The following is a 12,596-nucleotide window of genomic DNA, read 5'->3' as shown; positions in this document are numbered from 1 at the left end:
CTCTGGAATTGTTCACAGGGACTGTAACGATGAGGGACCCCACTCCAGGGGTCAGGCTGATCTCTGCTTTCCTCTCCTGGAAAACACACTGCTCCCAGTGCCAGATCCTCACCCTTTTCCGTGCACTCCCCATTTCGGGGGCTTCTCTCTGTACCACACAGCCCAGAGAGCTGCCGTGTTAGAGCAGCCCAGGCACTCCCAAATCCCGACGCAATCACTGCATGCAAAGGATGTGCTGCAGCAGAACAGAATTCCAGCACGGGTCAGGTGTGAAGGGACTCCAGTGRCTCCTCTGATCCCACCCCTGCTCAGGCAGGGCCACCCCAGAGCACATGGCACAGGATTGCATCCAGACGGCTCCGCAATATCTCCATTGATGAAGACTTCRAAGGGAGACGATTTCCCTTTGTCCAGCATCAACTGAGCTCCTTCTCCCACGCTGTGATGAAGTCAAGTGTCTCCAGACCCCCAGGCCTGGGGAGTGACTGTCCCTGCTGGTCCCTGTGGGCAGGCACACGACACACAGACCCCACTGCCAGCCGCTGCCGGCCCGGGATCACTGCGGGGCCACAAAACCCCGGACTGGTTGGGGTGGGAAGGAGCTCAAAGCTGATCTATCCMCCTGCCATGGGCAGGGACACCCTCGCCAGCCGCAGACTGCCCCAAGCCCCSTCCAGCCCCGCCTCAGACACGGCCGGGGATGGGACCAGGGCGCGCCCCCGACACCACCACCGCCCGGGGCGGGGCCACGCCCATGTCGTCACCGCACGTGCCCCCGTCTGACGTCACGGCCCGGGCCCCGCCCCTCGCCATGGCGGCGCCCTGCGCGGAGATGGAGCCGGCGGCGCCTCCTCCGTCCCCTCCTCCCACGGCCGCCGCCGCCGCGCCGGGCTCGGCCGGGCTCGTGTGCGCGCAGGGCCGCAACCTGCGGGCGGTGCTGTGCCAGCGCTGCGGCTCCCGGGTGCTGCTGCCCGGCGCCGCCACCTTCGCCCGCCGTGAGGTACCGGGGCGTTCGGGGAGTGGGGGGGACGGGCGGTGCCGGCCGGGCGGTGACGGCCCCGTGTCTCCGCAGCTCCTCCTGCCCGCCATGAGGAAGAAGGCGGCAGCGGCGGCGGCGGGCGGCGGCGGGGACGTGCTGCGGGAGCACTGGCTGGTGCGCGACATGTTCTCCTTCGAGAACGTGGGATTCACCCGCGACGTGGGCAACGTCAAGTTCCTGGTGTGCGCCGACTGCGAGGCGGGGCCCATCGGCTGGCACTGCCTCGACGACAAGGACAGCTTCTACGTGGCGCTGGAGCGCGTGGCCCACGAGTGACACCGGCCGCGGGCCCCGGGCCGGGAGCTGGGCCCGACCGCGGGAGCTGCGACAGCTCCGGGCCGGGCAGCGCTGCGGACTGACCCGGCCCGGGGCACTGACCGCGGCTGGTCACCCCAGAGCCCGACTGACCGCAGCCTGCCTGCCCCGTGTCCTGGTGCCCCGTGGCCTGGCTGGTCACAGCTTGCCTGCCCCGCGGTGTGACTGACCCATGGCCCAGCTGTCCCCCCACATCCCAGATCCAGCGTCAGGAACTGCAGCCCCGGCACAGCCAACCCCTCACCTGCACCCGCGTGGGAAGAGTGGTGGTGGTGGGAGGGTTTCCTGTAACCTGCAGGGACAGCTGGCCCTGGCAGTGTTGCCAAGTGGCCTGATCTGCTCCTGCTTGACTACTCTGCCCCTTCCCTGGGGATTACTGTTGCTCCCAGGGACTGAGGTGCCTCTCAGGCTGATGGCCCTGTGACACCATGTAAATGGGGCACAGGGACAGGGCAGCGGGGGGACGGGACTGCTGCACTGAGTCAGCAGCTGAAATTGTCTGACCTGCAGGCAGAGCAATTCCCRTGTTTAAGGCTGAATCTTCTGTTGATTATCAGAAGGAATGTTCCCTGCCCCAAGCTCTAACATTTRTGTTCTCCAGAACCTCATCCCACCTGACAGCTGTACTCTGAGAGGTACAGCACCCTGAAGGGAGTGTAAGGCATTCCAGCTAACGCGTACAATTCTATTAACTGAGTACTGGAAGTAAAATACAGGTAGAATGTGCAGACAGCATGGGCTGATAGAACAGCAAATACAGAAAATGTGCCAGACCATAGTATCTTTAAGCAGCAAGAGTGAAGAGATTCCAGCCTGAAAAGGATTTGAATCATTGGACAGGCAGTGCTGAAGCTTGTCAGAACAGCCTTGTTTTGTGTGTGTTAAACAGAGATGGCAGGAAGGAATTTTCTCTTCTATAAAAGCAGGTGCCAAGAGCAGTCTGGAATATTGTGACCTTTTAAAAACTGGGCACAAGCTGATTAAAAGTAGAAGGAGGCTACAGCAGCCGTGGTTCTCACTGCATTTATCACTGCTGGTAATCATGGCCCAGTTCATTCTCCATTGCTAACCCCTGTATGGGTGACAGAACAGCTCTCCAGGGATGCTCTGGGGTCCCTGGTGCTGTGCCTTTCTGGCACATGTCACTGTCCTCTGTTCGTAAACACAGCTGTGAAGGGACAGCTGTCACCATGCTGGGATGATGGACTTGTTTGTGCCACCAAACTCAAGGTGCAATGTAGGTGGGAAGAACCTTTCCCTTACCCCTCTAATGAAACAATTTTGCTGGCTGCAAAAGGATTCTGCAAGGCAGGCAAAGCTTTGGATGAGTCTCCAGAAGAGGCATCCTGACAGTGTCAGAGGCAGGAACAAGTCCCTTCTTCCTGCACTGCTTGAGCACCTGCACTTTTAAGATTTGGAGACTCTGCCTTAATGTGGAACAACCCAGATGYTGGCTGTTCTGGGTCTGCTCCATCAGGAGCCTCTGCTATAGGATTTGTCAGGGGAAGGAGAGAGGCAGAGTTGTGGTCTGAGGGCTCAGGCTGGAGCAGGAGGCGAATCCTGTGCTGTGTCCTTGATAAATGTGTTGGAGGCACATTTGTCATGGAAACTGCTTCTTCCCTCCTGCTTTTCCTGTCTCAGCCCTCAGCCCAGGCACAGCACAGGTTCATCAAGGACAAGAATCTCAAAGGACAAGAGAGCTTCAGCTGGCCTCTGCACAGGCATGGCAGAATGGTGGGATCACGTCACAGATTTCACACTTTCATGTGGATTGTTGTCTGTTAGGGGATGTGTTCTGACCTGTAACTCCCCAGTTATTGTCCATGTTACTTAAATGTACCRTGCTGCACAAGCTTCCTTTTGAAGGTGCCGCTGTGCAGAGCAGACTGTGGAAATCAGCTTGGCTAATGCTGAGTAAATGACCTCCAAAAAAATGATCCATGTGAATTCCTGAGTGGTGGGTGGCGCTGGGATGGAGCTGGGGGGCRGTGGCAGCTTTCCCAGTTGGTCAAACACTTGTGGAGAGATGGGAGAGCACAGGTCAAAGGCCTTCACATCAGAATGGAACAACTCAGATCCACCTCAGTGCAGCGCTCGGGGATGGGAGTCCTGCAAGCTCCTGCTGTTCTTCAGTGGGAGAGGGCAGGTGAATCCTCTGTGGATCCAGGTGTGCTCCGTACTGACTCTTAAAACTTAGATAGGATCACTTAGACTTGAAATGCCAAGAATAAATGAACAGTCTGATGGGAATTTTTGGGAAGAGGCTTTTGTTCCATGAGATCTGGGGGGTCTTTCAGCCTCAGGTGAAAGAGTCTTGGGTTCCTGCAGTTTGGAGAGGCCATGAGAGACACCCCTGCAGTGCAGGTGGCAGGGGCGGAGAGCTGGGGCAGGTGAAGGGACAGCTCCCAGTTTGCACCTGGGCTAATTCATGGTCCCAGAGGTAACAGGCAATGCGGGAAGTGGGGAAAAGGCATTATCACTTTGTGGGATTTGAGCCCTGGCAGTTCCACTGAGCTGTTAATGGAGCCTTGGGGGAGGAATGTCCCAGTCAGCAGACATGGCCTGGGGGAAGAGCTACTGCTGCTCCACAGGACACAACACCAGGCTTGGGATCTGCTGAAGCTTCATAATTTCCTGTGTCAATGAGAGCTAATAAAAATTCACACAGACTCACAAATAAACATAATMTTTTCATTGCTTTTTATCCAGCATGCTGAAAAACTGTTTTTCAGTTGCCTGCAGTAACTCCTAGAAAATAAGGATAGACAGCCCCCAGGCATGTGAAGCACTTACATAAGATCTGGGRAAGCTTATCTTGCAGCCCATCTTTCTCTATCCACACCAAGACAGAGCAGGAACTTTATTTCCACCTGTAGGTTATTTTAAGTTGATTTGAAAATGGATTCTTCTGTTTAATGTCTTCATTGAYTTGACTCCTAAGACCATCCTGTGTTGAGATGTTGCAGTGCCTCGAGAGGGAGCAATAACAAATGTGTATCACTTACTCCAGCCAATCCCTCCAGTAAGGTCTTGGGGGACAAATAATAATTCTGTCTGATTGCTTCCCAGTGTGGATTTAAGGCATGCCTGTTTACATGGGCCAGGTGTTTGTATCTGGGCTTGGCTGACATTGGGCACCTCGTGTAACTTCTCTCTGCTCCCAGTCCCACCCAAACCTCTCCCTGCTGCTAAACCCTATGCACATTCAATTTGATCACTTAGGTTAAAGCTTCTTTTCTTGGCTGCTGGGTTGACACACAGGAGTTTAAGTGCTGCAGCCTAAGATAATCCAGAGGCAATGTCAGGGTGAAGGCCTTCCCTCCTTTTTGGCAGCCACAGGCTGTGAGATCAGCAGAGCTGTCCTGGGGAACTGCCACAAGTCATGCCTTGTGTAGAGGTCACAATGACATCTTCCTTCTCTAAATTAAGTACTTATTACTGAACAGGTAAGTGGTGTGTGGAGCAGGGACTGTGATTCAAGGCTTCCTCTTTCCTGAGCTCTACAAATCAGCAAAAGGCCTTGGTGCCTGCCAAGACCTGAGGTCYTCCTTGATTCCTCCCCTCTTACTGAGGGAGTCTTCAGCAGAGCAACRATGCCAGTGTGGACTTTGAAGCGGTATTTTGGAGAACTTTGCTGCCCTGCTGTGTCCCAGGGCTCTCCCACCCAGCTGGTCCTCACAGAGGAGCCCAGAAGAGATGGAAGTGGGATCACTGCAACACTTGCATGGTGTGTCTGTGGAACCTGCTCCCTGCAGGTATGGAGGGGAATGGCTTGGCAGAGTTCACAGAAGAGCTGTGGCTGATGAAAGCAGGGCCAGCTTGGCCTTTATGGTGTTCCCTCTTCTGCACAGCTCACCTTGCTATGTTCCCTAAACCTCTGTGTGARCAGGGACTGCCCCATAAGCACAGGCAATGCTGCAGGGGGGGTGTTTGGGGGAACAGGGATTTCTGAAATGTGTTATGAATTTCCCTGAAGATCATTTTACAYATCTGACATTACACTCCCTGGCAGGAACAAAAGTAGGAGGAAAGGAAACAATTTAGAGGAAACAGCTTCAGGGTCCTTGGACAACTGGTGCAGGGAAAGCATCCTTGCCTCCCACAGAGCCAGGTTAATACAGGCCAAACTCCAGAATCAAAGAAATGCTAAACCACTAAGTATTTTGCCAAAAACCCACCAAGTATTTTGAAGCTGCTTGGGGACACAAAAGGAAACCACAGCAGATGAGTGGAACTGGCCATAAAAGTGTAGAAAGAACATGAAGGCTTTTATCAAAGGCAGCTTTGTTCTCTTTCAACCAACACTTTTATGCATTTCAGCATAAATTCTTGAGTGCTGAGTTGTGAGGCAGCCAGGTCCCTACGGTGCAGCTCTGGTACGAGCACAGCTGGGCCCCTCGATKCCGATGAGGGGAGAGAAGGGGGAGATGGCAGCCCAGCAATCCAGGTGAGAGTTACTGACCTGTGGGGCTGGATGGGGGATAGAAGCCTGTTTTCACAGGAGTGTGCTTTGGAGTGAGTGCCCCGGCACCTGAAAACGACCTGAGCTTGTACAAAGTGAAAATGAAGTGCTTGGTTCCCTGAGGAAGAGTGAGCAGGTTCGTGGGTTGCTGAGGTAACATTTCCATCCTCCAAGGGGAGGAAGCAGCTCTGGAAAAAGTGTTTCTTGCACCTTTCCTAAAACTGAATCGAGCATGTCACAATCCATCCCAGCGGAAGCTGYAGTTTGGCTTTTGAAGTACTGCAYATCCAGGTGTGGGAGAGCTCCAGGGTGGGAGCAGCAGGGAGGATCTGTCCCTTGGGCTGCCAGGGCCGTTTCCTGGGGACCTAAGACATGAAGGATTCAGATTCAGCTTTTCCTTGGAGAGGGGCAGTTGCCCTTCCTTCCTGGGCACGGTTCCTGAGCTGCACGGGGCAGCCCGGGCAATCTCACAGCGCAGAAATGCAGCTGGAGCTGGAGTGGGATATGTGCTGCCACAGCAGCCATGCAGCCGCCCAGGAGGCCGAGGCAAAGCGCCAGAGCCGTGTGTTCGCAACAGCCCCGGCTGCGTGCGGCAGGACAGGGCAGAGCTGSGGGCAGGGAATGCCCTTCACAAGGCTCTCAGGGTCATTTGTGCGTTCGCGTGTCCCCGGGGCGGGAGGATGCGCTCCCCGCTGGCTGTGTTGGTCCCGCCTCTCTTCGCTGGGGAAGCAGCGGGGTGTGTGTACGCTCAGCTGGGCTCCTGCTCCCCCTTTCATGTTCCTTATCTTCCAGGAGGCTCGGAATTCCCCGGGGGAAGGCAGACGGCTGCTGTAATCGCTCTGCGTGCAGAGGCAGAGCACTCCCATCTGCCTGCTGCCGGGAGTCCCCTGTGCCATTGYTCCAACCCAGCTGGAAGAGATGCCCTGAGAGCAAGGGAAAATGAGCAAAGCCGTGTCAGAACAGGTATCGTTCCCCTCCTCTGCACGCGGCCTGGAATGCTGTGAACAGCAGGCTCTTTCCTGGCAAACATMCAGACCGCAGCTCATTGAGGAATCGCTGGTTAATTTGGAATATCTGGCAGTGGAACAGGAGGACGTGGCTTCAAGAACTTGTTGCCCTGTTTTCCTGTTCTCTGAAACAGACAGGAGGACTTGGTTCTCTCTGCCATGGCAGGTCCRACAGACTGGCACCAAAAAAAGGCCAGGACTCAGCAAACAGAACCCAACTGCCAAAATGAAAGGATGCTTGGGGAAAAGAGCAGCTTCAGKCTCCGGAGGGAGGGATCTCCCTTGRTGAGGAATAACAGAGTGTGAGGGCTGTAGTTAGAGCAGCAATCCGGGGGCTCTGTGCCCTCGTCAGCTCCATCCCTGCTGCAGCCACAGATGTCCCAGCTTGGCTCTGGTGCCAGTGCTCCACAGGCCCTCACAATGACAGCACTGGATCCCTTTCCTCAAGGCCCCTGCTAGGTTATGGGGATTTCTGCTGGAAACCCAGTATGCTGGCACCAAGAGGGAATGTTTTGTGTGTAGCTGGATAGTACCCAAGACACAGCTCCTGCTGGTGAGAGAGGTGATGCCACAGCGCCCAGTGCTGCACATCCTCAGGGCAGCACAGCACAAACTGCAGTTCACTGGGACCCTCTGGTTCATTCCTTGGCACCCCGTCCCCACCTTTGCAGAGTTTGTGCTGCTGATCCAGCTAAACTGCTGTGAAATTGGTCTTGACACAAAGGTCAGTGAGAAGAGGTTGKTGCCATGTGCAGCTGCACCACAAGGCCAGTGCAGTGTGGAACTGGGTGCACTGGTTGTGGTGCAGTGCCCCTGCAGTGCCCCTCTGCCTTGTCCATGCATCCCTCTGCAGGTCACTGGACCTCCTGGAGCTCTCCAGCCAGGAGAGTGCTTCARCTCCTCAGGGCTAATGGGGACACGAATGTTCAGCTCTGTCCTGGTGCCCTGCTCTAATCCATCTGTGTCACCATGAAYGCCCAGAGTGTCTCAAATCTGAGACAGTCCATTAAGGAGTTTCTGTTCCTGCCTGGTTTACTGGTCAGCAATCCACTGGATTCTCAGTCCAGCCACCCTGTGTGCACTTCAGGTAGCAAGAACCAATGCAGATCTGTGACACTTCACCCAGCCTGTGCTCCCTGACCATCACAGATGGATACAGCCCTGCCAGGGAAGTCTGGACTGTGGATGTGTCACGATTTAACCCCAGCTGGCARCTAAGTGCCAACACAGCCCCTTGTTTCTCCCCCAACTGTCCAAAGCCCGACCAGACCCCACCACCCCCACCCTCTTTTTCAGGGCTAAGCACAGCATCACATGGTCTGGGATATCCCTGTGGTCACTGAGGGACAGCTGTCCTAGCTGTGTCCACCCAGCTGCTTGTGCACCCCCAGTGTTGACTGGTGGGTCAGGGTGAGGGGCTCAGCAGGAGCTAAATCATCCCTGTGGGATYGGTGCTGTTTTCAGCACAGATCCCAACTAGCACCACAAGGTGCTGTGGAGAGCTGTAACTCTGGCCCAGCCCAAACCCGTGCAGGATGTGAATTGTTTGCCACGCTCACTTACTGCACCAGTGCTGACAGGTTCCATGGTCAGAAGGACCACGTGGCAGAGTCAGTACAGGTGGGAAGGTCCAAAYGCTGGGAATAGGAGTGAGGTGATACCTGGTGCTGCTGCCTGAYCAGCAGTGAGGGGAAACTGCACAGCAGGAGAAATCTGGCTTAATGGGGGATTCCAGTTACCCACACAAAAAGAATCACAAAGTAGTTTGGGTTGGAAGGGACCTTAAAGCTCATCCTGTTCCACTCCCTGAAGGGACACCTTCCACTGTCCCAGGGTGCTCCAAGCCCTGTCCAACCTGGCCTTGGACACTTCCAGGGATCCAGGGGCATCCACAGCTGCTCTAGGCACCCTGTGCCAGGGCCTCCCCACCCTCACAGGGAGGAATTCCTTCTCCATATTCCCATCCATCCCTGCCCTCTGGCAGTGGGAAGCCATTCCCTTGTGTGCTGTCACTCCAGACCCTTGTCCAAAGTCCCTCTCCAGCTCTCCTGGAGCYCCTTTAGACACTGGAAGGGGCTCTAAGTTCTCCCTGGAGCCTTCTCTGCTCCAGGTGAACACCTCCCAAAAAGCTAATTAGTTGCCCTGAAAGAGAGGCCAATTCCTGTAGTGTGGCAAGATATGTTTTCAGCATCTAAACCAAAAGTTARTGTGGAGAACACAAATCTGTAGGCTAGGGACAAGTAACAAACTGAACCTGGGCCAAGCAGTTTAACCAATACAGACAGAACAGGTACCAAAGTCTGGCATCATTTGAGACAGGGGCACTATCCAGCACAGACGTAGCACCCTGATACAGAGTTACTCGGGAGGGCTTTGAATTCTAAAGAAAAAAACAAGTGTACGATAGAGAAGCTCTTTCAGCTTTGACAAATGGCAGGGGGAGGTTTGGTACTGCGGAGCGGCAGGGAAAGGCAGGAAAGAGTCAGGGCTGAAGCAGCATTTAAAGTGGGCAGGGATGGGAGCAGCCCCTGCGATATGGGCTTGCAGAAAACAAAATAGGGCAGGTAGTGAAGCCCATGCTTGCAGGAGCAGGATTAAAACCGTTGGATGAACAATAATCTAAGATTTCAAAGCAGAGAATGTATTTAAGGCCATTAAACCAGGCTCTTAATTAAGGATTACCTCCAAGAAGCCAGGCTAATAGCATGGTGAGGTTACAAAGTCAAGTGATCAAGGCAGAGAATGCTGATATTAAACTTGCTCSTGAAATGTTAATCTGTGTGCTGACACTGCTGCAAGTGCTCCGACTGTCACGGAAGGAACCTCACAAAACAAAAACAGAGCCGGGCCCTTCAGGGTTCCACTCTGGCAACTCAGGCACATCCTGTCACTTAATTGGACGCTCCCTGCGGGGGCAGGATCAGGTAAACAGGGTTTAATCACATAATTAGAGATACGCCTACTGCACACACTCAGTGTTCTGGAGGCCTTGCCTTGTACAAACCACTCTGGCTATGCCTTCTGCACTCATAATTCCCATATTTAAGGATTCCCAGCCCATCTGGATCAGTAGTGTTTAGAGCAGGAATTAATTCAGTGCTGTCTGGTTGGATAGATTTCAGTTCTAAATCAAAGATATCTCTTGGCACCCAGCAAACATTCCCAAAACCCTCACAGAGAATCTGTGTCCTTCCGCCAAGGTTTGGCCTGAGATCAGTGGATTAAGCATTTCCACCTGTGAACATTCTCCTCAAATTGTTGTTCTGTTTGTTGCAATGCAGCCCTTGATATAAAATGTGAAGGTCTGTGTGATGAGACAAAAGGTTTAGGAATATCATGGTTTAGGAATGATATTCCCTAGTTCCCACCAAGACTCCCAAACCAGATGCCTCTCACTCTCCACCTTCCTGTTTTGGAGATGGGATTCAGAATTGGAGACACAAAGGATGCAAAGCATCTGTTGAGATAAGAACAATTCACTAGAGAGAGCAATTCAGCAATTTCAATTAAGAAAACGACCAGTAATAGCAACAATATCAATAACAAAAGGTGTGAGACAAAAAAATTTTTACGTGGAAAACAACAGCAATACCCACCAGCTCTTCCTGACCACGCCATGCTTTCCCCCACCAAAAGGGAAAGTCATTCTTCCCCAGAAGGGAGAGTCCCTCTCTTGCATCTCCTCACTCTGGCAATGAAGTGCATGGTATAGRAAAACAGCCTGGACCCACCCACACTGCTCCAGGCTCTGCCCCTCATGGCTGCTGTGAAAAAAATTCACCCTGTCCTGGCTGAATCCAGGACAAATGGGCAAGTCTGTGAGAGGAGGTGAACATCCCAGGACAAATGAGCAGATCTGTGCGAGGAGGTGAACATCCCAGGACAAATGGGCAGGTCTGTGAGAGGAGGTGAACATCCCAGGACAAATGGGTAGGTATGTGAGAGGAGGTGAGCATCCCAGGACAAATGGGTAGGTATGTGAGAGGAGGTGAGCATTCTGCACTCAAAGCCCAGCGATGTGCCCTGGGCTGCTGCTGCTCCCATGTGTGTCCCAGGCAGCCAGAAGCAGCTCCAGCTGCACATCCCATTGCTCCCCAGGCCCTGCCCTCACCACCCTCAGGCACACCAGGGTTTGCCACCTTTTCTGGACAGGGCTGGTGGATCTAGGAATGGGAAATAGAAATGGGCTGAATATCCTGTCCTGATCCAGGGTGACCCTCTCTTCCCTGGACACTGGGCAGGAAGAGTGCTACAGGGAGACCTACAGTGGTATCTGATTTCAACCCAGTCTGGTGAAACGAGTGCTCTATTCTGGGACTCTTCCATTATTTCCATGATGCATTTCAGTTATATCAATACATTCCAGCAGGAAGGGAATGGTGCTGGCTGCTCCTGGAGTTGCAGACTGGTGACAATGTGGCTGATGGCAGGCAGACCTGAATGGCCAGGTGAGCCTGTCTGGATAGAATGTGATCACAGCCTGGACTAAACCAACAAACACCCCAGCACACAGCACAGAAAGTACTATTTTTCCTCATTCTTGCTAGCTCAGCTTTATGCAACAGTTTTCCCATGCCCTTCCCAGGCTACAAGAAAAAAAAGAACAACATCCCTGCTTCTCTTCCCTTCCACCTCTCCAAAAGACTAACGACAGTGCCAGTGTCAGGAACTTTGTCCCTCCTCAGCCTCTGCAGAGCTGACAGTGCATTTTGCAATAGCCAAAGGTCAGGGCTTTGCAGCGGGAGGCCCTGTGAAAGTCCACAGCGCTGGGCTGGGTGTTGGACCTGTCAGCTGGACGAGAAGGGTTAAATCAGATCCCAGGATCCCAAGTGAACAGCAGCCAGTGCCCCAAAGGAAGATCAAACCGAAACAAGGATATATAGTCAAGTTGGAAGTAACTCCTTGACAACACTAAGACCCACCCTTTCCTGGAGCCATACAGGACCCCAGATCCAAAAGGAGATTCTGTTACCTTCTTGGCTGCTGGAGAGGCATGGAGCTACCTACCTGTGAGGAATGGGGCAGGAGAAAACAGACAAGGAAAAACCCATCACCAGGTCATAGGTCGGGATAGAAAGTTTAGAAAATACCAGCTAGTAGTTCAGGAATCCTGTATTACAGGGATCACAGAAAGTGGAGAGAATATCCTGGGGTAGTGGTGATGTTCTTTTTCAACACTTCCCAAGGCATTTGCTGTGGGCCACCACGAGTGAGCTCAGGGTGAAAGGCTGAGCCAGGGTGACTCTTCTTGTGTAATGTGTTTTGTCCTCAGTGATTTCCTCATGTGTACAGTCACCTCAGAATTCAAACACAGATATCTGAACCCACCCTCTCACCCTCTGCCACAGCACCAAAGGAAGCAGGAGGAATGCAAAGGGGAACCCAAAMCTGCACAACGGCACCAGCACTCAGCCCAGCACTATCTGCTCCCATGGCAGCATGTGACGGTGTCCCTGGGACCTGTCCCCGGGATCAGCAGGGACCTGGGCCCTTGTCTGCCACAGTCCCATGCAGTGCACATGTCAGGGGATCAGTCCCTGTTTGGGAGGCACCTTCCCACCTCACACTCAGGAGAACCCTGAGCTGCGAAATGAATCCCATTCCCCTGTGCTGGGAAGGGAGGGAAGGGGCCATGTTTGTGATTGTTAAGCAGTGTCACACCATCCCTCCCTCTGACACTCAGCCCTGGCCCCAACCCCAGCCATGGGACTTTCTGATACTGTTTCACCTGACCTGACCAAGAGGAAATCTCGGTGCTCCTTTTGGGAAAAGG

At 53.7% G+C, this 12,596-nt stretch overlaps 1 protein-coding gene across 1 annotated transcript; it reads left to right on the top strand.

Moving 5' to 3' along the window:
• The first annotated feature begins 752 nt into the window (after window positions 1-752).
• Window positions 753-4,053, top strand: RABIF (RAB interacting factor). The gene is made up of 2 exons (XM_057374367.1): window positions 753-1,000; window positions 1,073-4,053. Exons 1-2 carry the CDS (start codon window positions 755-757, stop codon window positions 1,313-1,315), a joined length of 489 nt encoding a protein of 162 aa, XP_057230350.1. The 5' UTR covers window positions 753-754; the 3' UTR covers window positions 1,316-4,053.
• The last annotated feature ends 8,543 nt before the right edge of the window (window positions 4,054-12,596 follow it).

This window comes from Malurus melanocephalus, unplaced genomic scaffold (assembly GCF_030028575.1).
Source record: "Malurus melanocephalus ecotype Western Australia unplaced genomic scaffold, MMel_1.1 scaffold_224, whole genome shotgun sequence".
Taxonomy (NCBI): Eukaryota; Metazoa; Chordata; class Aves; order Passeriformes; family Maluridae; genus Malurus; species Malurus melanocephalus.
Note: the sequence above shows the minus strand (reverse complement) of the source record. Positions and strands in the feature narration are given on the sequence as shown.